Here is a 27,744-nt window from a genome sequence, read left to right on the forward strand (position 1 = left end):
AGGAGCTCAGCTTACATGTAGCAAAACCGTAACTTTGGTAAATGCCAGCCCTACAACCAGAGTCTGGGATCTGAAGATCAAGCTGGGGCTTTCCCGTTTGCATCAGAGCCAGCACTAAAGGCCCTGCAGGCCCACTTCTGCCCTCAGTGACACCTGTGCAGCCCTACTGAAGGCTAATCAGGTTGCCCAAGTGGCACTGAAGGAAAAGTTGGTCTGCAGAATCTCATGCTGTTGATGGTGCACAAGCAGGAAACAAAAACCTGGCTTCATTCCCAGGTTGTAGGGCTGGGAGTTATGAATGACTTTCTACTGAGCACATTTGATTTGATTTGAGCTCAGTGAGACATAGGGAACCACAAATTCCCATTCTTACAAAGCTGCCTTCTAAAATACAACTGCAGTGTAAAAACCAAACTTTTCTTATGTGTTACAAATAAACTCTGAAAGAGTTAAAAAAATCAGGATTTATTGACAATCTGTTTTATGTCACTATGGATTTTTCTTTTTATGCTTATGCAATGAAAAATTTATTTTCATTTTCTGGTCTTCATGCGCTTGCTCAGTGGTGTTTTGTTTGGGTTACAAACATTGTAAAGGAAAGTTATTATTTAAAAATACTGTTTCAGTTGGGAGGGGGGAAATTCATGGAAATGGGTCTGTTGTTCTAACTTTGTTTTTACAAAACCTAATTTTGGAGTAAGATTTGACCCCCCAGCTTCACTTTAAGGAAGGCAGGGATGTATTAGAATTTGAAAGGAGAGGGTGAACTATTGTGGGTGGAAATAAAATAGATCATGCTTGTGTGGGACACAGGAAATAAGGCAGACAAAGCTTGCCATTTAATCTCATTCTTGAAGCTTCCTTCATGGGGTTGGTCAAGCTTATTCTATGGACTGTGCCCAAAATACAGGTCTGGTGTAAATGGACACAACTCCCACTAAAACCACTGTCTCCTCTATTTCTGAACCCAAACTCCACTGCAGGTAGTCAAATTATTTTTTGTCAAGGTTCAAATTTCTTAGTCAAGGTCCAGACTCCAGAGAAACATTTTTCACACCTCAATAACAATAATGATAACAAGTAAATAAAAAGATTCCATGGTCTGTTCAAAAGCATCTGGTGATCAGGATTTGGCCTAAACTCTGCCTGCTGACTACCCCTGCTTACTGTTTTACCATCTGGAATGCTTTTCCTATTTTGCTGCACCTCCTTAAATCTCCCTTTCAGCTTACAATGTATCTTGTCTCACTTACCTGGACCTCTATTTCTCTTACTGTATATGGGGGCACTTAAGTAAAATTTGAGCAAACATTTAGAATTCGTAAAAACAAGTTTTTACAGAGCCCTAAGACTAGTAGAAGTAGTGCCATGAAATAATTTTTTAAAAAAAAAATTTGACTGGAAGCAGTAGCTTTTAAGCAATTAAACATTTCCCTGTATTATTTCTGACCCAAACACTGAAGTACTGAGAAGTTGAGAGAGAACAAGAGTAAACAAAAGTGAAATTGCTAAGCACCATAAATAGTTAATTAGATTCTTTAAGTTCAGTTCTCAGTTGTCAGTGACACAGGCAAAAATGTTGGAAATAATGATTTTTTTTTTGGCAGAGTCCATGTACTTCTGTAAAGTGTTCTGGGATTATAGTTTATATGAAAGCCCCCATACAAAAATGGAGTTACGCTGTATTGTACGTGGACTCTAATTTTGGTGCCTCTCAGTAACAGAACATTGACCTGAAAGCGAGGACTCAATTTGGGGATAAAAGGCAGTAATACTCTGCCTGCAAGTCAATGCTTGACACACCATTCACCATCAAATCTGCAGATGTTCAAAATATGATCACTGGTGCTCTGCTGAGCTGGTCAGGTTTGACTCTTCATATGGAGGCTTGTATACACAGTTCTCAACAAAGGCAGAGGCCCCAGTTCTTGCAGTCATGTGATGAGTTCAAAATCTAAGCTGGCTTCTGAAAAGTTGTTACTAGCTCTTTTGTATGCGAAGAAAAGCTTGAAAACATGGACAGAGCATAACTGCATTAGGGTCTGCCTGAGTCTGCAAGCAGCTTCCAGAAGGAGAAGCAACAACCACTGTAGCCAGGGAGGGTGCCCCTTGGCCTCACACTAACCACCAAATTGGACTAGGTTCTTGTTGCTCTGGGGAAGGGAAGCTTGGCTTGGGTTCTGTGGGATTGGCACCCCCTTTGGGGCGCCCTGTGGGCTTCTGGCTTCACCAAAAAAAAAAAAAAAAAAAAAAGTAGTTTTTCCCACCTACCACCCCCTCATGACATCAAAGCAAGATATTTAATTCTGTGTAGACTGCAGCACTTCATAACGTGATCTTCCCCCTCCTTTCTTTCTTAGTTTGATAAGCAGTAGAGGAGTTAACAATATTGACCTATTATCATCCCTGGGCACTTAAGTTGATGCCCCATTAAGAAGAATCATGTAGCTCAGACCTGTGAGTGATTTTCAGGTTTTGTGCAGACTCAGGCTGTTGCAGCCGTTAGTCATTTCACATTTTAAATGCTTTCTTCACAATCAGGAGACCAAACGACTTTAAGTGAAAATTGAGATTTTGGAGAACAAGATGGCAGATTGTGGGGGGGGATCTAGGTCTCTGACCTGGTGTGATCTGGCCTAACTTGAACCTTGCTGACAGCATTCTAGATGGCTGATTTCTTACGTTTATTTAGATATGCTCTCTGCAATGGCCATCAAAATCAAAGTATCTTTAGGAATATTGTTTTGGGGGCTTTTCTTCCTGTATCTCTTACTGCAGATAATTTCCCTGCTTCCATTATAACTCTCACGAGGAGTCAGGTCTGGTAGCCAGTGGTAGAGCTGAGCTATAGACAGCTGGAGCAAAAATAACTTTCCAGGAGAGAGGCTTTAGTGGACTACCATAGCACCTGTAGCAGTAATGTCATGCATTTGCAATGTTTTAGGGGATTTGCTCAGTAGTAAATCATCTAAGCAGTTCCTGTTTGGTGACAAGAGTAAACAAAAGTGGAATTGCTAAGCAGCATAAGTAGTTAATTAGATTCTTTAAGTTCAGTTCTCAGTTGCCTGTGTTACCTATTTGGTAACTTTAAATCATCCCTTATCTACAGGGGAAAAAAAAAATCTTCTTAGGAGATGTCATTCCTAGTGTCAATCCCAGTCCTGTTGCAGGCAAGGGAGAGAGTGAAGGGGCGTAAGTGTTTTCCTGCAAACGTATAGAGCCCTGCAAATTCACAGATATCCACTTTATATTCATGGCTATTCGTGGACCATTTTTGCAGATCGGATGTGGATACAAATTTTGTATCCACACAGAGCTCTACAAATGTAAAAAGCTAGGATTTCCTGTTACCCCCAAAGCTCTGAAAAGTCCAAGCCTGAACGAGCTGCCAGTAACTGATCTGTATCGCAAGTCCTAATCTAATTGGTCTAACATCCCTAAAATGCCCAATCCCTGTATATGAGGATTTGAGAGCCCTATTTAAACTCTTGTCTTTCTCCCTTGCCTCAAACTTACCCTCTTCTCCATTAGTCATCTGTTTGATTCAGCAATTGCTGGTGAAGACTGACCTCTGTTCCCCTCCAGCCCTTACGTCATTACTATTTTATAGGATCTGCTAGAGTTCTGCACCTCTGTGCCTCAATGTAATGAGTGATTCCCTTCACTCATTACAGGCTTATTATGAGTCAGCTGTATAAGGGAGCTGTGTTCTAATGTGTGAGCACCTCTCCTTGATGCAGCTTTATGTTAGTTTTGGTAATGAAATATAAGGCTGTGACTAAAGCAAAAAAACAAGACTGGTGGTTATGGGTTCTATTTTATATTGAACCACTGGTGTGGGGCTGGTCTACACACCGTTTATGCAATAATTTAACTAAATCGGTTTAGAAACGTATGTAGTTAAATCAGTGCAAAGCCCTTTTGTAGATGCACATATTTTGAATTAAGAGTGGCACTGTGATTTAGTTTAAGTTGGTTAAAAAAAGATGTAAAATAACTTAGTTTAAGGTACTCCATAATATGAAATAAGAGCCTTTACAAGAGGGGTTTCACAGATTTAGTTAAATCTGTTTCTAAACTGATTTAGTTAAATGTGTGCACAGAGTAAGCATCAATAAGGCCTTAGTTTGAGCATGGGTGAGTCACTGAGCTTTACATCAGTTATACTAGCTGTAGTATTGGGTAAAACACAGGACTTCAACAAAACAGATTCTGAATATGATTTAAGCTTCTCTGGGTGGGAATTAGGGTTTGGAGTTCTCTACATTCACTTTTTTGTTGACTTGAATAGAATCCTTTTATCTCTCCCTTCTGCAGAGAAATGTTAAAGATATCAGCAGAACTTATATTGATTTATATGATTTTATTAGCTCTTTTGAGTGGAGGAAGCTGTGGTTGAATCATACAATTTCTTCATTTAATAAGGCCGCTTAGAAATGCTTTGAAAAACCCACTTGTTTGTGGCCCCCAACAATTGACTCACTTAGGTGAACAGATGGAAAACTTGTCCCCAGAGCAAATATGGCTTTGTAATAGTACAGGTCTCTTAAAATTCCACTATTGCTAAAATTTCATATCCACACCCACTGAGTACTTTAAGAAGAGCTAATTGTTTTAACTGCTCTGTAAACTGTAAAATGTGTAAAAAGAAAAGGAGTACTTGTGGCACCTTAGAGACTAACCAATTTATTTGAGCATGAGCTTTAGCTGTAGCTGTAGCTCACGAAAGCTCATGCTCAAATAAATTGGTTAGTCTCTAAGGTGCCACAAGTCCTCCTTTTCTTTTTGCGAATACAGACTAACACGGCTGTTACTCTGAAACCTGTAAAATGTGTGTGAGTATTAACAAAAGCTAAGCAACTGTCATGCTCTTTAAAAAGCTGTTAAAATACTTTTGTTCTGTTTTGGGAAAGGACAGTCATAAAACTAATGTTGCCTGTCTGAGAACTGTTACACTTCATAAAACATAGCTGCTCAAACCAGAAAACATACATATTTATGGTAAATAAATGCAGGTCTTTTTGTAGTGGGAATGGGGACAGGGACATAGGGTTCTTTAGCTCGTTTTTCCAGTAGAAGAAAATTGGCACTAATCCATATTTAATAAACCGTTTGTCCTTGTTTGATGTTTATTTCATTTAAAGCTCTTAAACATCCCTAAATTTCTGAATAGAATCTATGGCTTTTTGACTAAGTGTCATTAGTGGGCAAGGGGGATTCGAGTAACATCTGACCAATGTTCCGTTTGTCACAAACTATAGGCTGATGCAAGTAGCATCAGACTCATTCTTTTATGAAGCTATGACACTTTTAGAAAATGTTTGCAAAATTCACTGACATTACTGTAAATAATTTCTAATTAACTTGTATTGCTTCTTTTTGTATAAGGATGACCCAAAAAGATGTGTGGAAAAAGGGTGGCTGGATGGGGGGAAGGTAAGGGAGAGAAGGGTGCAGAGAGTTCTGCTTTTTACCTTTGAAGTAATAGAAATGTTAATTGTGGTCTTCCCAAGTTTTGCTAGAGGACCTCCTGGAAGTCCCAGAAGTTGTATAATGTTAGCTCTTGCCTCTTAAACTTCCTTTAAAAAAAGTTTTAAGTTGTATGATTAAAAATGTATTGCCTTCTTTGCTGATCAGCTTTCATTCGTGTGATGTAATTTCACTGGTTTTCCAGTCATCAGAGTCTTAAGGCTAAACAGGACCTGAATTTGTAATGTGAAAAAGCAAGTAGGAGAAACATACCTTTCAAACCGTCCTTATACATCACAATGAAAAAGAGGGTGAGGGAAAGGCACAACCGAATTTAAAAAGCAAACTTTGCAAGTTACTTTTGCTACCTTATAATGGATGTTCTTTTAGCTAAATAAAATCTTTTGGCTAACCACTGCAGTTCTCTCTTACTCTTTCAGTGTCTAGTTATGCTGAGATATTGGGAGATGAGCACTTAAGGGTATCTCTTATATTTCAGTATCTAAAGAATCTGCCTTTGTGGTTGCTAGTATAATGGAAGTGTTGAGCCATTTGTTTTCAAGTTTAATGCAGATACTATGTTTGTGGAAAAAGCTACATAACCTACCTGTGAACCATGTTTTTATGCCCTATCATCTTTTTTTAATTTTTTGGAGGTCATGAAACGCGTACGCACAGAACAGATTCAGATGGCAGTGTCCTGCTACCTCAAGCGCCGTCAGTACGTGGACTCGGAAGGTCCCCTAAAACAAGGGCTGAGGCTGTGTCAGACTGCTGAAGAGATGGCAGCTAATCTCACAGGTAAATTTTCCATGGATACTTATGGGAGGAGAAATGGAAAATACCAAGTTTCTACATAGTAACTTTTATTTTCAAAGGGAAATTTTCAAATACTAAACTGGGAGGAGTTACAAACAGTAGTGGGGAAAATAAAATGTAAAGGGGCCTAATCCAGAAACATGGTCAGAAGAAGAAAAAGATTAACGATAGAGAAGAAGTAAGCTAATTAATGTGGGCAAATATTCTGAAATACTCATTTACGCTCTGTGGGAAGGAGAAACCTGGTGAGTACTGATGGCAAAAAAAAACCTAAGGGTAAAATTGGGTATGAATAGGAAAAGCCCGTACAACTTTGTGTTGCAGAAGCACAGAATCATATGAAATAAAAATAACAGGAACTGTTTCTTTCTCTGGCTAGTAGTTGTCATGTAGTTTTGAAAGACCCTTCCACATCCCTCAAAAGAACCCTGTAATGGCTGGAATGGAAAGTGTGTACATGCACTCTCTCTCCCTTTCCCTTCTAAGAGCTCCTGGATCTCTGCTACACTGTCTGCTCCACCCACAACATATCCCCCTCTGGCCCAGGAACATGTTTGTTTTTCAAACCATGTCTATGGCACTCTTCACTATAGAACCTGAAGGGGAGGGACACAACTGTCCACAAATATTGCAAGAATGTAAATACCAAAGGGTGGGGTGGGGGTTATAATGAGGGATGAAACTCGTTCAAAGGTAAAAGGAAATATAGGCTTAATGTTTGGTGGGAGGAGGAAGAGCTTCTGTCAGTGAGATCTCAGCCTGTGGCAGCCTCCTGAGGGGAGTGGTACACACTCTGTTTCTTGTGACACATACATCTTGCCTAGATAAAATACTAGTTACTGTACAATTCTGCATTGGCAGGGAGATGGACTAGAAGATGATAAAATAGATCTTTTCCATTTCTAGAATAGACCCACCACAATACCGAAGCAGAGTGTAGCATGCTATGGGTAAATGGAAGGTTGAACTCTTTATAGATCTAAGATAAATGATAATTGGTGCTTGTTTACGGCTTTTCATCTTCAAACCATTTTCAGTCAATAGCTGTAGCAGGGTTATAGTGGATCACAAATTGAATATGAGTCAGCAATGTGATGCAGTTGTAAAAATGGCTAATATGATTCTGGGTATATTAACAGGAGTGTTGTATGTAAGATACAGGGGGTTATTGTCCCGCTCTGCTCAGCACTGGTAAGGCCTCAGCTGGTGTACTGTGTCCAGTTCTGGGTGCCACATTTTAGGAAAGATGTGGAGAAAATCCAGAAGAGAGCAACAAAATGATAAAAGATTTTGAAATTCTGACCTATGAGGAAAGATTAAAAAACGTGGTCATATTTAGTATTGAGAAAAGAAGACCGAGGATTGATAAGTCTTCAATTATGTTAAGGGCTGTTAAAAGAGGTTGGTGATTAATTGTTCTCCATGGCTGCTGAAGATAGGACAAGAAGTAATGCGCTTAATCTGCAGCAAGGGAGATTTCGGTTAGATGTTAGGAAAAACTTTATAACTATAAGGATAGATAAATTCTGGAATAGGCTTCCAAGGGAGGTTGTAGAATCCTCATCACTGGAGTTTTTTAAGAACAGATTGGACAAACACCTGTCAGGGATGGTCTAGGTTTACTTGATGCTGCCTCAGTACAGGGGGCTGGATTTGATGACATCTCAAGGTCTCTTTCAGTCCTCCATTTCTATGCTTCTATTTAATCTTCACAACAAACCTGTGAAGTATTCTCATTTTAAACAGGATGCAACTGAAGTAAAAAGATGAAGTGATTTTGCTGAAGGCTTCAGTGGGGAAGAGGGAGGCAGTGTAATAATGAGATTAGGACTCAGGAGCCATAATCTCAGTGACATAAAGTATGACAGTAGATGCTGGTGGGATTATGTTGGTGTATGCAAATCTTACTATTTTGCATACAAATAAAAACCTAATTTAGATAAGAGAGTATGAATACCTGTATATTTTTAACTGACCACCAAACACGGTAAATACATTTATATTTATTAGTAGCACCTTAGAGACTAACCAATTTATTTGAGCATGAGCTTTCGTGAGCTACAGCTCACTTCATCAGATGTATGCCGTGGAAACTGCAGCAGACTTTATATATACACAGAGAATATGAAAAAATACCTCCTCCCACCCCATTGTCCAGCTGGTAATAGCTTATCTAAAGTGATCATCAGGTGGGCCATTTCCAGCACAAATCCAGGTTTTCTCACCCTCCACCCCCCCACACACAAATTCACTCTCCTGCTGGTGATAGCCCATCCAAAGTGACAACTCTTTACACAATGTGCATGATAATAAAGTTGGGCCATTTCCTGCACAAATCCAGGTTCTCTCACCCCCTCACCCCCCTCCCAAAAACCACACACACAAACTCACTATCCTGCTGGTAATAGCTCATCCAAAGTGACCAATCTCCCTACAATGTGCATAATTAAGGTGGGCCATTTCCAGCACAAATCCAGGTTTTCTCACATCCCCCCCACCCCCATACACACACAAACTCACTCTCCTGCTGGTAATAGCTCATCCAAACTGACCACTCTCCAAGTTTAAATCCAAGTTAAACCAGAACATCTGGGGGGGGGGGGGGTAGGAAAAAACAAGAGGAAATAGGCTACCTTGCATAATGACTTAGCCACTCCCAGTCTCTATTTAAGCCTAAATTAATAGTATCCAATTTGCAAATGAATTCCAATTCAGCAGTTTCTCGCTGGAGTCTGGAACTTCAAATCCAGACTCCAGCGAGAAACTGCTGAATTGGAATTCATTTGCAAATTGGATACTATTAATTTAGGCTATTTCCTCTTGTTTTTTCCTACCCCCCCCCCCTCCAGATGTTCTGGTTTAACTTGGATTTAAACTTGGAGAGTGGTCAGTTTGGATGAGCTATTACCAGCAGGAGAGTGAGTTTGTGTGTGTATGGGGGTGGGGGGGGATGTGAGAAAACCTGGATTTGTGCTGAAATGGCCCACCTTAATTATGCACATTGTAGGGAGAATGGTCACTTTGGATGAGCTATTACCAGCAGGATAGTGAGTTTGTGTGTGTGGTTTTTGGGAGGGGGGTGAGGGGGTGAGAGAACCTGGATTTGTGCAGGAAATGGCCCAACTTTATTATCATGCACATTGTGTAAAGAGTTGTCACTTTGGATGGGCTATCACCAGCAGGAGAGTGAATTTGTGTGGGGGGGTGGAGGGTGAGAAAACCTGGATTTGTGCTAGAAATGGCCCACCTGATGATCACTTTAGATAAGCTATTACCAGCTGGACAATGGGGTGGGAGGAGGTATTTTTTCATATTCTCTGTGTATATATAAAGTCTGCTGCAGTTTCCACGGCATACATCTGATGAAGTGAGCTGTAGCTCACGAAAGCTCATGCTCAAATAAATTGGTTAGTCTCTAAGGTGCCACAAGTACTCCTTTTCTTTTTGCGAATACAGACTAACACGGCTGTTACTCTGAAACCTATATTTATTAGTGTGTATCCTCCTGCCAGTTCAAGGATTTTGTTGCTGGTGATCCAGAACGCAGTCATCAGTTTTCATTAGATCCCAAACTCTGGGCTGTCAGCGGTCATCTGTTGAGGTGGTCACTATTAGTTCATTTCAGACATGTTCAGTGGGAGCACAATGTGCATAAGTTACAATTCTCCAGGTGAGAGTGAACCTCTGGAAAGTTCTTTCTTCGTGACTTCAAACAAATATATAAATGGAAACTGGGCTGATCCAGACTATGGAGGTTGGATGGTCTTCCTGCAACATATCCTGACAATGGAGGTTGCCTTGATCTTGAAGACTGATAACTAGACTACAATAGAAAAGCCTCTTGGAATGACTATTTTCATCACTTTTCCTAAAAATCTCCTGCTGACTCCCTAACAAAACCCACCCTTGCTTTTCCTCTAGTTTTCGCCATATTGTTTTCTAAACAACAATCTTTTCATTTAATTCTCTGGGTCATTTACATACTATTCTTGCCTGTCTCCTGTACTGTAGTTTCTGCTCTTTTAGATTTATTTCATACTCTATATTTGATTTATACACTTTTTCTTTTCTTTCCTATACTGGCACTTACTTTTTCCTTCTTCCTTCAGAATTGCTTTACCTCAGCCCATCCCAAATGTTTGATATTGTCACTATATCTCTCTAGCTATTTGCCTGTTTTAGGGCATACACACTGGGGAGCATAACTTCGTCCCAGCTCATCTTCTGCCCTTTATGGGACTAGAAGCATATTGCACCAAGTGAACCTGCAGTAGGGTTTTCTAATACAGGTATATACACATATACCTGTGGGTGAGGTAAATTGATAACTTTCTAACAGACAAAAAAGAAGTGAGAGTAGCCATACTGTGTGTATCAGCTGAAGAGAACACTTTCGTTAGCCAAAATAGAAAATTACAAGGGAGATCATCATTTCAGATAGGATAGTTCCTTTCAATCTATTAGTGGGTCACGTAACTGGCTCCATTTACAGAAACTGAAATCAGGGAACAGATGTTATCAATCGATGCACTCATGGCCAATGGAGAGGGTGGGGCGGAAAACTGTCCATGGTAGAACTGAAATAAATGTGTATATGTAGGCCCAAAATCTTTCTATTTCTTTCAGAAGGAAAATACACCTGAAAACAGCTCTCCCTGCTCCAGAGAAATTTTTAGGGAGTGATTGCGTTCTTGATTCCTGTGTAGAATGTCAGGAAGGGGAAGAACTAGAATTCTAACTGCTTATAATTGGCTCATATGTAGTATCTGTTTACTGTTTGCATGATGGCAATGAGCATCAGAGGCATTGTTGAGAGAGCAAATCACAACAACATAACTGCCCGATTAGCCGAGTTAACTACTCAAAGGTAACACCCTTCTGTCTTACATGTAAGGTTATTTTCTTGGTTTGAAAAGTAAGTCAGTTACACAGGGCTAAGGGGAGATTTAGTGATACTCAGTAGAATGCACCTGTGTGGTATAGGCAGAGTGACAGATCACTCCCATTGCCTACGGGAATGTCAAAATCAGGACTTATTGCCAAGGGTAGTGCTGGGGAAACTGGAACATTCTAAAGAGCTGACGCTAACTCTTTTCTTTAACCCTGTAAAGAGATTTTATTAGAGAATGGCCATATTTGCGTACATGGTTGAGTCGCATAAAAGGCAAGCTCTTGTAATTGGGTCTGCTACTGTTTGGGCTGTTCAGATGACTGATGCAGCTGACTTTGTAAACTGTTGTGCAATGCTTTTTTAGGTTAATGTGAGCAAAGTTTGTATATTACAGTTCTAATAGAGAATGTTGACTTTTTTGAGCCATAAGTCCAAGCACTAACAGAGCATCTGAACTGTAGGCATTAAGTGATCCTAATAACTTTGTCTTTTAGAAATAGAAAAACATATTTGAAGTCATTCAATAAATATATACTTTTTTTTTCCTTTTTACATCGCCTCTAAGATTTTATGCACCACAGTATGCCTCTCAGTCCCTTACTGTTTGCTTCTGCATGGAATTCCTACCAATTCTGAATTTCCAAAGTAGCTGGGTTATGGGAAAACAATCTTCCAACAGGGTTTAGACGTGCATATTTAGGAAATAGGGGATTTGGGAGGGGTGGGATATTGTTATTCATGTAACTTCACTAGTACTGGGTTTGTTCGCAGTGGGGGCTGCAGTTTTGCACCTACCTTTATGCTCCTGCGGCTGAATTGAGCTCAGCCCTGGGAACTTGTAAACATGACCACTGCATTTCCCTAACTCGATGGAAGATATGCCTACTTGTTATAAAGGAGGGGTGAGGGTAATGCTAGGGTATATGTGAATCTTGGCTCAACGCTATCTCCATTTCTTTCCAGTGCAACACAACAGGGGTAAGCTGGAGACTGGCCTTTCTCTCTTCAGCATGTGGAAACTGGCAACTTTGTTTATAGGCTTCCAGGCCTGTAATAGCTGAGTCTTATGAACGCGAGAGAGCAAGAGGGGAACCAGGATGAAGATTAGGAATAAAGAGACCGAAGAAGAAATTGTGGGGGTTGGATTGAAGACAGATGGGAAGAAGGAGAGGATGTAGGAGAGTATAAACATGGATAAAAGAAGGGGAGTAAAGGAAAGAGGGAATGATAACATTAATAAGAAGAGAGAAAAAGTATAGTAAAAAGAAAAAAACAGGTGAGAAGGAAGAGCAAAAGAATCAAGACATTATTAAAAAATTTTAAATTTACATTTTGACATTCAAAATTTAATAGTATACAGATGTAGTCTGCTTAGAGTAGGGGTGGGCAAACTTTTTGGGCAGAGGGCCACATCTGGGTGGGGAAAGTGTATGCAGGGCAGGGGGTTGGGGTGTGGGAGGGAGTGCAGGGTGTGGGAGGGGGTGTGGTGTGTAGGAATGGGCTCAGGGCAAGGGACTGAGGTAGAGGAGGGGTGCGGGGTGTATGGGGGGCTCAGGGAAGGGGGTTGGAGTGCAGGAGGGGTGCAGAGTGCAGGAGATGGCTCAGGGCAGGGGTACAGGAGGGGTGTGGGGTGCAGCAGGGGGGTCAGGGCAGGAGGTTGGGGTGCAGGATGGGTGTGAGGTGCAGGCAGGGAGTTGAGAGGTGGGGTGCAGGAGGGATAAGGGGTGTGGCAGGGGGCTCAGGGCAGGGGTCTGGGGTGCAGGAGGGGTGCGTGGTGCGGCAGGGAGCTCAGGGCAGGGAGTTGGGGTGCAGGAGGGGTGCGAGGTGCAGGCAAGGGTTTTAGGGCAGGGAGTTGGGGGACAGGGTGCAGGAGGGCTTTGGGCTGGTGCCGCTTACCTAAAGCGGCTTGGGGTGGCAGTGCTGCGCACCGGGGCCAGGGCAAGCTCCCTGCCTGCCTGCCTGCCTGCCCTGGCCCCACGCCACGCCGCTCCAGGAAGTGGCCGGAACCACATCCCTGCGCGGCCCCTGGGGGGGCATAGGGCTCCGCGCACTGCCCTTGCCACGCCTCCAGGTACCTCCCCTGAAACTCCCATTGGCCACGGTTCCCCGTTCCTGGTCAATGGGAGCTGCGGGGGGCGGGGCCTGGAGGCAAGGGCAACACACGGAGCCTTCTGTCCCCCCAGGGACGTGGTGCCAGCCGCTTCTGAGAGCGGCGTGGGGCCTGCGGCACCACAGGGGGCAATCCCGTGAGCCGGATCCAAAGCCCTGAGGGGCCGGATCCGGCCTGCGGGCCGTAGTTTGCCCACCCCTGGCTTAGAATCTCAGAGACCTGTGTATAGGTGTAGGAAGTGGAAGATTTTGGTTTTCCTTCCTCTGATGGGGATCCCTTCTTTGAACACGTCAGAGCTATCTTTACCAGAGTTAATATTGATCTTTCTGAAAAACAATGTAATACCTATTTTTTTGGCCATGGCGTGTATTTGTCAAAACAAAACTCCATTGGAAAGGTAGTCACAAGCACCACTACAAGGTCTTTTTCTTCCCTACTGCAAATTACTCCGTATTTTGTATCATGTAGGCTGGTAAAAAGATACTGCACAGATCAGTTGGTGGATACAGCTTTGCTATAGCATGTGTATGTGGGGCCAGGGCAGGGGGTTGGGGTGTGGGAGGGAGTGCGGAGTGTGGGATGGGGTGTGGTGTGCAGGAACGGGCTCAGGGCAAGGGATTGGGGCAGAGGAGGGTGTGGGGTGTATGAAGGGGGTTGGAGTGCAGGAGGGGTGCAGAGTGCAGGAGGTGGCTCAGGGCAGGGGTGCAGGAGGGGTGCAGAGTGCAGGAGGTGGCTCAGGGCAGGGGTGCAGGAGGGGTGCGGACTGTGGGAGGGAGCTCAGGGCAGGGGGTTAGGGTGCAGGAGGGGTGTGGGGTGCATCAGGGGGCTCAGGGCAGGAGGTTGGGGTGCAGGTTGCTGCAGGGGGCTCTGGGCAGGGAGTCAGGGAAACATGAGAGCATAAGGATACGTTTTGATAAAAACTAGATGTTTGACGAAGTAAAGGTATGAGTTTGTGAGCATTGATTCTTTAGTGGGATTTCTAGACACTGCTGTAATACAGATAAATTGTGATTGGTAAGCAGTCCCCTATACTCAAGAAATTTGATAATCTGATTTAATATCCTCAATTGTAGAACTCAGATTCTCTGGAAATTCCTCACTTCGTGTGATAGATTCATTTGAGAGAGAAACACAAGTTTGCTTCAATAAGAATGATTTATTTTAGCACACACAGAGTTGTAGGACTGTGCTGAATTATCTAGTAGCAATCTAAAGGGATCTGTAACAATGTTTTGAGACAGAGAACTTTGTGCTTTATTTGAAAATTAAACAGTGGGTAAGTAACTATTGTTTCTTGTCAAGCTTTCAACCTTTGTCCTTTTCCATTTTCCCTAGTTTATGTAATTTTGGATTAATAGTTTGTCAAATGCCCCATGAGACCGTATCTAATGCTTTGGATTACATGGCCCACATTCATCCTGAAATGTTGTCTCTTTGGTTGCATTTTGTTTAGTTTTGTGCTATGAATTTTGACACTTTGAAATACAAACACCCTTGGATTCTAATTTTTTTTTTTATTCCCTCAGTCCAATCTGAATCTGGTTGTGCCAACGTAGTGTCTGCTGCTCCCTGCATGGCAGAGCCACAGCAATATGAAGTACAGTTTGGACGATTACGCAGTTTTCTCACAGGTAAGCAGCTGCAGGAGGAGGATAGCAGATTCTGGACAGGCAGTATACATTTTTAATTTTGTATAGCATACAGTGTTCGCTCAAAGTCTTTAAAATTTTTTTTTGAATGGGTGACTTTGTGTCAAGAGACCTAAATCTGAAGTCCTGTAGCTTTAGTGAGTAAAGGAACTCGACCGCTTACCTTTAAAAACAAGTAAAACAAATTAACATTTAAGATTACTGCAACTGAAAGATTAGAGAGAGAAATATTTATCTTTTTCAGTATGTTTACTCTGTGCATTTGACAGCACTTTGAGCATAGTCAGTTTTGCTGTTTCCCTTCTCAGTCGGTCAGTTTACCCTCATGTTTGTGTGGATCTTCCATGCAGCAACAGGAGAGCGGGAGAGGTGTATTATTTTTTTAAGAAATCAAAAAAGGAAAGTGTGATTGTAAAATCACTAAAATTGACAGATCATTTTAGAGGGAGATGTAGTACTATTCTATTTCTGTTCTCTTTAGCTTTTCAGACATTGTGGTATCTGACTGCCTGAAGCTATTTTTAACTCACGTTTTGATTGCCTAGATCTTCAGGGGAACTGTGTTCCTTTAAATTTACCTGAGCATTGCTCCAAAGTTTTTAGGATGAGAGGATGTGGGGAGGAAACCAACAACGTTATCACTGTGTGCCCCCAAAAAGAAGGAAAAATTGATCTTTCTAGAAACGAAAAGACCGTTGGGGGGTAGGTGGCAGTAAAAAATGGGGGGGGGGGTAAGGTGGCAGTAAAAAATGGGAGGAGCTTCCAGGGAAAGGAGTACAGAAGAGGCCAATCAAAGTGTTGTGTGTGACTGCCACCCTTCATGGCTGTAGGGAGAGCTCTATTGATTCCAGTTATATTTAAGTTAGGATTAATATTCCTGCTGGAGTTGAGGAGGGTTAGTTGGGAAGATTTCCCATCATGGTATATAATGTAGCTGGTCTGTAGACTTATCGTGACCATCAATAATGCAATGGTACCAAACTACTGTATGCTTTTATGATTTGGCGGGTGGAGATAGTATTGAAAAGTGTGGACATTCTTTTCAGGATTGCAGGTAAACCTCATGTATTAGACACGGGGAGCAGTTTTCTTAGCATCTTCTCTTTGAGGCTCACAGGTGCCCTTTAAGACCGCCTTCAAGGCTCCAACTGTCAGCTGCTTTCCCCTTTTCTAACCCCTTCTGTTTTGGTTTTGATCTTACCTGCTTGATCCACTTCTGACTTGAACTTTAACCTACTTTCGTATCTGCATCCGTGATGTGTAACCTGCAGCCAGGCAGCCAAATGGAGCCCACCAAGGGCTTGCTGCCTGCCATCTTTGTCTCCACTGGCACTGAAAAGCTGCTGTTGCACATTTCTCAGCAGTGCATTCCTGCAGGGCTCCTGCAGTTCCCATTCTCTCCCACCTTCATTCCTGCCAAATGGTAGCCTCTTCTTCAGTGAGGTCCTGCTCCTCTCAGCAGTTCTGAGGGATGGGAATGGAACAGAGCACCATCTGGCAGCTTGGGAGTTCAGTGTGTGCAAAGCACTAATTGGTTGTCCATGACCTGGGAGAGAAGGGAGAAAGAATGCAGAGGGGGGAGAGGCTTACAAAAGGAGACAGAGAGAGAGGTAAAATGGCAGGATGGAAAGGAAAACGTGTTGGAAGAATACTTAGGTTCTTTTCCATTGTCTTTTCTCATTGATTTGAAAGGAAAAAGAGAAAATGATTTATGGAAAGATAAGAGGCAGAGAGAAATGAGAATAAAGAAATAAAAAGGGATGAAAAAGACCCGCCTTTAAGGCTTTTAAAATATATTTTGTTCCAGTCATCTGAATGCATCATACTCAAATGTTGAGGCTTGAGCTGCTGGTAAATTGCTGTTGTGGCCCTGTATGCTGCCAAGGCTTTTGTGGCACTGCTTGGCATGCTACAGCTCCCTGCAGCCAGTTGAACCCGGGAGAAAAAACAGCCCCAAGCAGCTGGCTTAAAAGGGGTGGAGTTGTTACACAGATATAGTCTTGTCAAAGTACGGTGCATCCCCATCAGGTGTACATGACACTGTGTTCTAGAAATTACTATTGGGATTTGTTTTGGCTAACGAGAGAGAGAACAGGGACAGAAATAAAACTGTGGAGCACAGCGTGTTGCAGTACGTTTTCAAAATAAACTGTGAGGATGTTCCTCTTCCTTCATTTGCGAATCAATTCCATGCATTTAAAAAAAACCAAACTCAAGTTATACTGAAGTTGGGAAAACCACTCAGTACAGGCCCCAATAAAGGAGGTAAATAATTCTTTGTTAAACATCACAGAGGTCTGGTGTACAAATATGTTTTTTAACGTATCCTAATCTTAAAGTGCAATTATTTCAGTACATAGAGCATTTAAAATAGGAAAATTTTCTTCTAAATTCATAAAAGAAATTCCAGCTGTCATGTTGCTTATGGTGTGTATTTTAATAAATTGGCCTTAATTGAAAGGGCTCTTAGTAACAGAAGTAAGCTATTTCAAAATGAATTCTATGTTGACAGTCTCCCTCTTGCTGAGCTGAAAATGTATTTTAAATCAGAGATGGAATAGATTCCCTGTACCCCCTTTAGGGACACCAAGTATTTATTTAAAAAAACCAACAGAAGGCTAGACATTTGTCTTCTTACGCCATTGAAGGCAGCTTGAATAAATTGTCTTGATTTATATTCCTAGCAGAAAATAGATTGAGAGAAACCGTAATGCTTGTTGTTGTGTTTTGATTTAGATTCAGATTCCCAGCACAGCCATGAAGTGATGCCTCTTCTGTATCCCCTTTTCGTCTACCTCCATCTTAACATGGTCCAAAATGGCCTAAAGAGCACAGTGGACAGTTTCTATAGTCGCTTCCATGGGATGTTCTTGCAGAATGCCAGCCAGAAGGATATCATTGAGCAGTTGCAGACTACTCTGACAATTCAAGACATCCTGTCCAACTTCAAGCTCCGGGCATTTCTGGACAACAAGTATGTTATCCGCCTTCAAGAAGACAGCTACAACTACCTTCTCCGCTACCTCCAAAGTGACAACAATAATGCTCTTTGCAAGGTTCTCACCTTGCACATTCACCTGGATGTGCAGCCTGCCAAGAGGACGGACTACCAGCTATATGCCAGTGGCAGCTCCTCACGCAACGAGAGCAATGGCCTGGAAACGACAGACATGCCCGCTTCCATACTGCAGAATGAAGCAGCGCTGGATTTACTTCAGGACAGCATTAAACGAGTCAAGGACGGGCCTCCTTCACTAACCACCATATGTTTCTATGCCTTCTATAACACAGAGCAGTTGCTGAACACAGCAGAGATCTCGCCGGATAGCAAGCTGCTTGCTGCTGGGTTTGATAATTCTTGTGTAAAGCTGTGGAGCTTGCGATCCAGGAAGTTAAAATCTGAGCCTCATCTTGTAGACGTGTCCAGAATCCGTCTGGCTTGTGACATCGTGGATGAGGAGGTCTGAATATCCTTATTTTTCACCCTATACATTTTGGAATGTGTGAAGACTATTTATATTAGAAAGGCTAAAAGAAATGTTTTCTAATTTGAGTGTGGGAATAGGGCTTCATGGAACAGGGGAGAGGAACTGTGAGGGTACTGAAAAGCTGAATGACCTTGAATCTGCTCCACCCCAGTATGAAAGTCTTTTATGAGCTACTGCCATCCCTCTCTTCTCCTGCACCAGCCCTTAATGCAGAGAGCTGTGGGAGGATTTTATGTGGACAAGCTCAGGCAGCAGCCTGCCAGTCCTAGCTGCTTTTTTCCTGCTCCCTCTGTACTTGGCTCAGCCACTAGAACACATGCAACCTGGCACCATTGAACCGCTAGTGGAGGCCCAACCCCCAGAAGCATGTAGCCTGCGAGTGAGGCTGGAGGGATACCAGGAGCGAATAACAGTGAATAAGACAATACAAAGCAAAATTAACAGGGAAAACAAGACAAGAAAGGGGAAAAGGAGCAGACAGAAGAGGGTAGGAGATAGAAAATGGACAGAAAAAGAAGAGAGCAGAAGGGGTCTGGGCCTGGTGTGAGGAGTCATGGAAGTGGGAGCCATGCCCGTTTCTCAAACTGTCTCAAGGGAGGCTCCAAAAAGGTTGAGAACCTGTGATTTAACAGATGAGCGGGTAAATGGTTAGTCTAGAGAAAGTATGCAGAACTGTCTATATTAAGGAAACTGCATTGTAGAAATGTAAGAGACTTGCTAGTCTATCTTTGTAATGTTTGAGAGGAGAATGATGCGTATCTCTTTGCATACTTGGCCTTCCCCCCAAGGCGTTGCTAGACGGCATCATCTAGTTTATTCCACATCTCTTTTAGTTAGTGCCAATTGCCCCATTTCTGCCCTCCCATTGCAGCCACCCATGTGGCACCTTGCATCTGATTAGGAGATCAGGACTTGTGACTCTGACTTTCTTTAATCATCCTTCAAAGCAAGGTGTCCTTCATTCTTGTGCTCAGCAGCTTCCTGTGAGAACATCCTCTCGCTACTGCTTTGCTATTTTGTGTTGCTCTTTAAAGAAAACCCAGTAGCATCTAGATAGTGAGGGACTGTTTACTTTGACATAGTAAAGAGAACTCAGAGCCCTAATTATGAGGAGGGATTGTTTTGTTTGTCATCTTGGGGCAGACTTCCAGGCTTAGTAGCAATGTGGCTCAGTACTCAGTATGACTTGAGTTAACCCGTTCAGGTGGGTGTACAAATTGGTAGCTTAGGCTATCCCAAGATCAGGCTGTGAACTACCTTCATCATAAGGTTCTGGGAGTCCATAGGACTTGTCACTTTGAATCAGTGCTCTGACAAATATGCAGATCACCTCAGATTGCCTTTTGGCTTCAGGCTGCCCTATGGTATATAAATTCCCCTGTTTACGTATCTAACTTCTGAATAGCAAAACACTGCCAATGTATTTGGAGTGTATATTGCTTCTTGCTAGCAAGTGTTTACATACCATTACATGTATTCTGAAATGGCTTTGGAAGTCTGCGTGCAAATGGCTCTTGCTGATTATTTAACATTTGTGTCTATTGTAATATTTTTATGCAAATTTAAAACAATATCTTGTCAAAAATTAGCACACGTCCAAGCAATTTCTGCCCCACCACCTTCACCCACTGACCAAAAAACCCCCAACCATCCTGACAGCAGGACCAAATTTTAGGAAAAACCTGGACGAACACGCTTCTTGCAACATGTCCTAAGATTGCCAAATTCTGGGCTAGAAAGAGAAAAAATTCCAGAATGGAGAGCCCACTCATGAGAATATGCTGCCACAGGAATCCAGGAGTTCAAACTTGAGAACAGGCATTCAGATACAACTGGGATGGAGGCGCTAAATACCTATATAGGCAGAGCAAGAGCATTCTGGCTGGTCAGAGCTGCCATGATGTGTGATAGTGAAAGGAAAGGCTGTATCTGGGAGAGCTGTTCATGTATAAATGATCAGTGACTGTGGAAAATATACAATACACAGGATAACATAGATTAAAAAGTATCTGGATGCTACAGCAATGAGTGCTTTAGAACAGCCTTTGGTGATGCCTCACTTTGGAGGTACAGGGTTTCTTTATTGTCTTGTTTTTCTTCCCTCACTCAAGATACTTTGGTTTTGGGGAGATTATTGCATTTCCTTAGTGCCTAAAGTAATTTGCCTTCAACTTTGTTTCTAATTTGCAGTAAACTAAATGGCTAAATTCAGTTTCTCATGATGTAAAATTGTAAGATTGCACCAGTGTTCAATAGATCGTTTGCTGTTACTGCACTGGTGGTACACTATCAGGTTTTTTATACATCTCTATGTATGAACAAAAAGAGACATTCGGTTATTAAAATAATTCCCATAGCATGAGTGTTACAGAAGTGCAATTGCTTCTATTTGGCACAATGCCCTAAAATTATTAGGGTCAAAAGGCTTTTCGCAGGTCTAATTTACGTGGCTGAAAAGCAAGTTCCTTATTCAGTGTAATGCCCCAACATGCTGGTGATGTCTCATCTCTGAAGAGTACTGGAGGCTTCAGCCTGCCCTTTGGGGTAAGGCAAGTCCATTGTCTTTATAATCACATGTGTGATAGGCTTTATATTAATATTCTCTCATTTAGCTGTATACTCTCAGTCCAGTGTAATATGTGATTTTGCACCTGGGCAAATAGCCTCCTAATTGCCCTCTTTGCAATGTTGTCATGTAAGTGTCTAGGACTATATACATGAACAGCAAAAAATACTGCTTTTTGTTCCAAGCTGTAGGAGTGGTTGCTCCTAAACTCTGATGTGAAGTCAGACTCAGCTCTGCTTAAATTCTGCTCTGAAGATACTGAGTGGTAGGGGGCCTATGAGTGGAGGAGAGGGGTTAACGGCCACTAGGTACCAGGCAGGAGGAATACTGGAGGAAGCAGCCTGAAGACTGTCCTGCAGAGTCTCTTTTCTAGCAGAGGGTAGGGGCTCTTCAAAGCAAGCGTCTTCCCCTGCTGTGCAGCTGTATGCAGGAATGGGGCTTCCCTCTTGAACACCTTAGGAGCTCTGCAGGACAAGAGAGATATTGTAGGTTTCCAAGATTATCTGCTGGTGGAGGGATGGGGGTGGAAGAATGAAATGCTGCCTGGCCCCAACATTGTTCCCATTAAAGATCTTGAGGCCTGGCTCACTTTCTAAGTGCTGCTGGGCACAAGGGTATAGGGCTGGGTTTGGCCCTTTTTCCCAACATGTGACTGTGATGGAAGGGTTTGAGGATGAAATGTTTGTCATTTAAAAAAGAATAACTTCAGGGATTTTATATAAATGTTCCCAAAATTAATAAAAACAGACTGGCTCTAGGGACAATACTAAAAATAAAAAATTGCCCTTTGGGAGAAAATAGTTCTTTACTATTTGTGTGTGCGCACGTGCGTATGCATGCTCATATTTACACACACACAAAATCACCTCCTATTAGTTTCAGGCAATATACCACAGCCTTAATTGTTTTCTCCACAAGTGTTGGTTGCTGTTGCCCTCGGTGTGCATGTATGTCTGCAGGGAAACGGAGTCTCTCTCTGCTATTCTACCTGTCCTTCGGCCTGCTTTATGGGTCCTTCTCAAGTACCTGCATCTGCTGCTCATAGTTTTTTCCAAGTAGTGGCAGAGTAAAATTAAATCACCATGATTCTTGTTAGTTTAACTACTGCCCACAGAGATACAAACAGCAGCGGTGAAACTTACCAGAGTTAAATTAATGTCACACAGCAGCTGATGTAAGAGAAAGATTTGAGCATCAGCAAGGGCACATTGAGCTTGCTGTCTGTAGACTCAGGAAGATGACACTGCACTGGTTCACATTTGGAAGGTAACCTTTGCAACCAAAAGGGCTTTAAAAATAAAAACACTTCAGTTCTGTAGAAATCAAGTCCTTTACTTCCCTGGCGAAATTTCCTACTCACCAGTGGGGAGTAGATTTAAAAAAAAAAAAATCTCATACCAGAGATAGACATTTGGAAAGTTCTTTTAATACTTTCTTTTAAAAATTCTTTTTTTCTTTTTCAGACCGTATCATACAAATAATAAAATACAATTTTTAAGGCATGTAGTTGGCTTGGAAAAGGGTAGGGTTTTGCATATTGAAATGTAGAGGAAACAAATTGTTCACGCTGCTCTAACCTGCAGTAGTAACTTCTTTGGAAGGGATGATTGATATTCTCAGTTCTGCTCAGTGCTATACTATATCAAAGAAAAGTGTGTATTATCACATTTCATGTCTGGAGCAGTAATTCTGAAAAATTACTAAAGGAGAAGGAAAAGGAGGACTTGTGGCACCTTAGAGACTAACAAATTTGTTTGAGCATAAGCTTTTGTGAGCGACAGCTCACTTCCTCGGATGCATTCAGTGGAAAATATAGTGGGGAGATTTATATATACAGAGAAGGTGAAACAATGGGTGTTACCATACACACTGTAACCAGAGTGATCAGGTAAGGTGAGCTATTACCAGCGGGGTGGGGGGGACACCTTTTGTAGTGAAAGTGGGCCATTTCCAGCAGTTAACAAGAAAGTCTGAGGAACAGCGGGGGCAGGGGGGAATAAACATGAGGAAATAGCTTTACTTTGTGTAATGATCCATCCACTCCCAGTCTCTATTCAAGCCTAAGTTAATTTTATCCAGTTTGCAAATTAATTCCAATTCAGCAGTCTCTCCTTGGAGTCTGATTTTGAAGTTTTTTTGTTGAAGAATTGCCACTTTTAGGTCTGTAATCGAGTGACCAGAGAGATTGAAGTGAGGAGACTGGATTCCCCCACTCCCACAATTGATGACAGCGCAGGCCTAATTCTGTTACAGTTCTAACTGCTCCAAAGAGTCAAGAGAAGAGCACCAAAAATGATAAAGGGTTTAGAAAACAAGGAAAGGTTGAAAAAACGAGGCATGTTTAGTCTTGAGAAAAGAAGACTGAGGGGTGACCCAATAACAGTCTTCCAATATGTTAAGGACTGTTATACAGAGGACAGTGATCAATTGATCTCCGTGTCCACTGAAGGTAGGACGAGAAGTAATGGGCTTAATCTGCAGCAAGGAGATTTAGGTTCGATACGAGGAAAAACTTCTAACTATAAGGGAAGTTAAGCTCTGGAATAGGCTTCCAGGGGAAAGTTGGAAGCATTAAAAACAAGTTGGACAAACACCTGTCAGAGATGGTTTAGGTTTACTTGGTCCTGCCACAGTGCAGGGGCCGGGACTGAGGACTTCTTGAGGTCCATTCCAGACATAAATTTCTATGATTCTGTGAAATACTCAACTAAAATACAATATGGAGTGTAGAATGTCCTTTGTGTGACACTGGAAACAAAGGAATGGAACTCAGTCCTCAACTAGTGAAAGATTTGTGGTCTGTAAATAACTGGGTGAATTTTTTGAGTACAGAAGAAGGTTACTGGAATGCGAGATTACTTCTGAGCAGAAGAGAAGTGACACGTGCTTGCTGATAGTCTAGAAATCATAATTGATTGGGAGGGCATATAACTAAAATTCTGGATTTATGCATTTTTACTAAAATTGCACTGTAAAATAGGAAACCTCAGTGGGCTCTTATTGGCAACTTTGTCAGGAATCGTAGGTTTGCAACTGATTAACATAATATGCTGCAGATTGCAAGCCCTGACCTTTAATATGGAGATGTGGCTCACTGACAGTGCAGGCTCCAGCAAGCAATGCTCCATTTAGGGCAGAGAAGGCCACTTGGCTAAAAATGGAGCTTTGCATGTAGGAACCAGTAGTCTCTGTGCCACACACCCATAATAGAGATTCAGTTGGCTGTAAACCAGATCATAAAATTCCTGTGGGTGCTGCTTTAATGAAGGAAAGATTTGTGACTTTATTATATTTCTTTTCAGAGTAGCAGCCGTGTTGGTCTGTATCCTCAAAAAGAAAAGGAGTACTTGTGGCACCTTAGAGACTAACAAATTTATTTGAGCATAAGCTTTTGTGAGCTATAGCTCACTTCATCGGATGCATTGGGGAGGAGGAAATGCACAGTAGTATTGCTTATTGCTTGCCCTTCATTTCTTTTAGTCTGCTGCATCTTTTTTCTGCTAGGAGTCTGGGTTTCTTTTATCCAGAGTGACATACATTTCCAATAATAACTACACCAAAGCATCAGGTGCCAAAATCTGTTTCCACACTACTGCCAAGAGCTTAGTAGAGAGTGAGTAGGAAGTTACCAAATGCGTTTAGCAAGTGTGCCAAAGGAGGAGAAATTTGGAAAAGAATACATCTTAAAATAGCCTGTCTTGTCTATTTTAATATAATCTCAGGTCTTATCTACACAGGGCACTCAGGAAAATTAAACCAAATTAAATAAAGATGTGACTTTAGAGTGGATTAACTAAACCACATTAAACTCTTGTGTGGAATTCTTATTCAGAATTGAAGTGGCCTTAACTTGGTTTATGCAGTGTTGTTGTAGCCATGTTGGTCCCCAATAAAGACATTACCTCACGCACCTTGTCTCTTTCATTCGATTTAGTTTAATTCACTTTGGAAGTGGACTAAGGTAAACCAAATTAAAGCCACTTTGATTCTGAATAAGAGCATCCCCCCAGGGTTTTTAGTGTAGTTTAATCCACTTTATAAATTAAATTGGATTAACTTTCCTGAGCGTTTCCATGTAGACAAACCCTGAATTTAAGGTTCCTTCAGAGATGGAAATGGGGGTACGGAAAGTGAAGATAAAACCTTGATAAAACCAAAACCCTTTCAGCATGTCCGCAGAAGATCTAGCATGGAGCAAACATGCTCGAGAAGTGGACATTGCTACGTTACACAGAATGGATATCTGTAACTCTGCCACTAGTTCTCCATTTTTTGGTGGTGGCAAGGGAGAGGATCTTCTGAGATCACTTCAGACCACTCTTCACTTGTTGCTTCTCGTTCAACAAATAAATATCCTCTCTTGTTTTCTCCACTGTCCAGGAGGAAGATGATGACAATGTAGGCACAGAAATGAAGATACTGAGAGGACATTGTGGACCGGTGTATAGCACGAGGTTCCTATCAGACAGTTCGGGACTCTTATCTTGTTCTGAGGACATGTCCATCAGATACTGGGACCTTGGAAGTTTTACAAACACTGTGTTGTACCAAGGGCATGCCTACCCTGTCTGGGATTTGGACATAAGTCCTTGGAGCCTGTACTTTGCCAGTGGTTCCCACGACCGCACAGCAAGACTCTGGTCATTTGATCGGACATACCCACTGCGAATATATGCAGGCCACTTAGCAGATGTGGACTGTGTCAAGTTTCACCCCAATTCCAACTACTTGGCTACGGGATCCACAGACAAAACTGTGCGCTTATGGAGTACTCAACAGGGGAACTCTGTGCGCCTCTTCACAGGTCACCGTGGCCCTGTGCTGGCACTTGCATTTTCTCCCAATGGTAAGTATCTGGCTTCAGCAGGAGAAGACCAGCGGTTAAAGCTGTGGGACTTGGCATCTGGCACTCTTTACAAAGAACTGAGGGGGCACACGGACAATATAACCAGCCTTACTTTTAGTCCCGACAGCAGTTTGATTGCCTCTGCATCAATGGACAATTCTATTCGGGTTTGGGACATTCGGAACACATACTGCAATGCCCCTGCAGATGGTTCTTCCAGTGAACTGGTTGGTGTATATACTGGACAGATGAATAGTGTACTGAGCGTACAGTTTATGGCCTGTAATCTTCTTCTGGTGACTGGAATTGCACAAGAAAATCAGGAACATTAATTTTTTTAGGGAGGTGGGTGGGTGGGTGTATTGAATGCCAGAATCCATTACCAGCTAAGATTAAATTACTGACTGTGAAACACTTTCTTCCTCTCTCCCATTAGCAGACATGTTCAGAATGATGCAAATATTTTCAAATGGCTTTCCCATAAAATGACCTATACCGTTGAACAGAGAGAGAGGAAGAGGGAATGCAGAAAACTTTAACCTAGTCAGATACTGGTAGGGCAAGGGAAGAGGGGAAGAGAAAGCCTGTTGTCCAGTAGCTTGGGACAACCAAAAGCCTAGTCCAGACAAGTGAAATTATCAACTGGACAAGCTGCTGACCTGCACTTAAATATTCTGCATTGACTGAGGGCGTATCCTACCTACTATTAGCGGAGGCGTGAGTGTGCTCACATATGTGTAACTACTGGCCCAGTTGGCTTTTATTTTTTTCTGGTATTGCAGAGGACCAGAATTTAAGACCCTTATATTAAAAGAAAATGGCTATTTACAGTAATGGTCCCAATCACTACAGCTCACAATAGCACTACTGAAGTGTTTTGGATTAATAATGTAAAAAAATTCACCTTTTTAGTAAGGGGAGGGAAATCTGACATCATAACCCATCTCTGCATTATCATTTGGGTTCCATTCCTGGCACTGCCTGTGATATTTTGTAACTGTTCCTGATCCAGGAATTTGGGATTTTCCAAATCTGGTTGCACTGTGTTTTAGAGGTGGAGTGAGTAGGTGAGAGTGGTGATTTGGGGGTGATTAATAACTCACCCCGGCCGTAGAAGAGTGTGAGAGCCTGATGGAACTTAACAGCAGAAATTTGAACTCCTCATAGGAAAGGGCCATGTCTGCGCCTCACCAAAAATATTTCAGCAAATGGAAGTTGGCAATCTTCGGGGGATTGGAGGGGAACACAACGTGAAATGGAAAATAGTATTACTAAATTATTGTGCATACACAGAGGTAGCTTTGCCAGTGTTGGATTTTTCTCAAAATGTTGCAATATCAGTTATATGAACACTTTGTGAAACAAATCGTCAGCATTTAAAATCAGGATCCGAGGAGAAAGCAAGTCCTAATTTGTCATTTGGAGTGAAGATTAAATACTTCTGCTTTCTGGAAAGAGTTATTTTGTATTTTGTTTTCTATTAAAAGCATTTAGTTTAAAAAAAAGCGTAAGTCTCTTTGTGGGAAATTTAGGGTTGCGCTGATTTGTGTGGAAGGTGAAGGCAGGTTCATTGGTTGGGTTACATCTCAATACGCTTTGCAGCAAGGAGTGTTGATGCTTGTTGTTGGTTATGCTGTACTAGTGCCCCATAACAGAACTAACCTTGATGGCAAGTAATGGAGTAGAACTGCCGCTAAAGGAACTCAAGTGTGGGATACCATAATTTTTGTCCTGAGATGTCCTGTCGTACCATCCCCCACAGTTTAAATGACCTGAAACTTAAATGTTTATAATTATTTTACATATTTTTGAGCAGCAAAATAAAGGCATGACCAAAATGTCTTTGGAGAAAATACTGTTACTATTAAAATGCTGATTGTCTCTGATATACACCTATATGTTATGG

At 42.0% G+C, this 27,744-nt stretch overlaps 1 protein-coding gene across 3 annotated transcripts in view; it reads left to right on the forward strand.

The window, feature by feature from the left end:
• Positions 1 to 27,394, forward strand: part of TAF5L (TATA-box binding protein associated factor 5 like) — a 28,148-nt gene extending 754 nt beyond the window's left edge. Inside the window, exons 2-5 of one of the 3 annotated variants that reach the window (XM_073338046.1) lie at positions 6,123 to 6,270; positions 14,816 to 14,920; positions 17,675 to 18,399; positions 25,373 to 27,394. In XM_073338046.1, the coding sequence (XP_073194147.1) occupies positions 6,129 to 6,270; positions 14,816 to 14,920; positions 17,675 to 18,399; positions 25,373 to 26,170 (1,770 nt within the window). In that variant the 5' untranslated portion in view covers positions 6,123 to 6,128 and the 3' untranslated portion in view covers positions 26,171 to 27,394. Of the gene's footprint in view, positions 1 to 6,122; positions 6,271 to 14,815; positions 14,921 to 17,674; positions 18,406 to 25,372 lie in introns of those variants that run through there. The other 2 variants (XM_073338045.1, XM_073338047.1) reach the window with 2 other exon arrangements.
• The last annotated feature ends 350 nt before the right edge of the window (positions 27,395 to 27,744 follow it).

Source organism: Lepidochelys kempii, chromosome 3 (genome assembly GCF_965140265.1).
Source record: "Lepidochelys kempii isolate rLepKem1 chromosome 3, rLepKem1.hap2, whole genome shotgun sequence".
Classification (NCBI taxonomy): Eukaryota; Metazoa; Chordata; order Testudines; family Cheloniidae; genus Lepidochelys; species Lepidochelys kempii.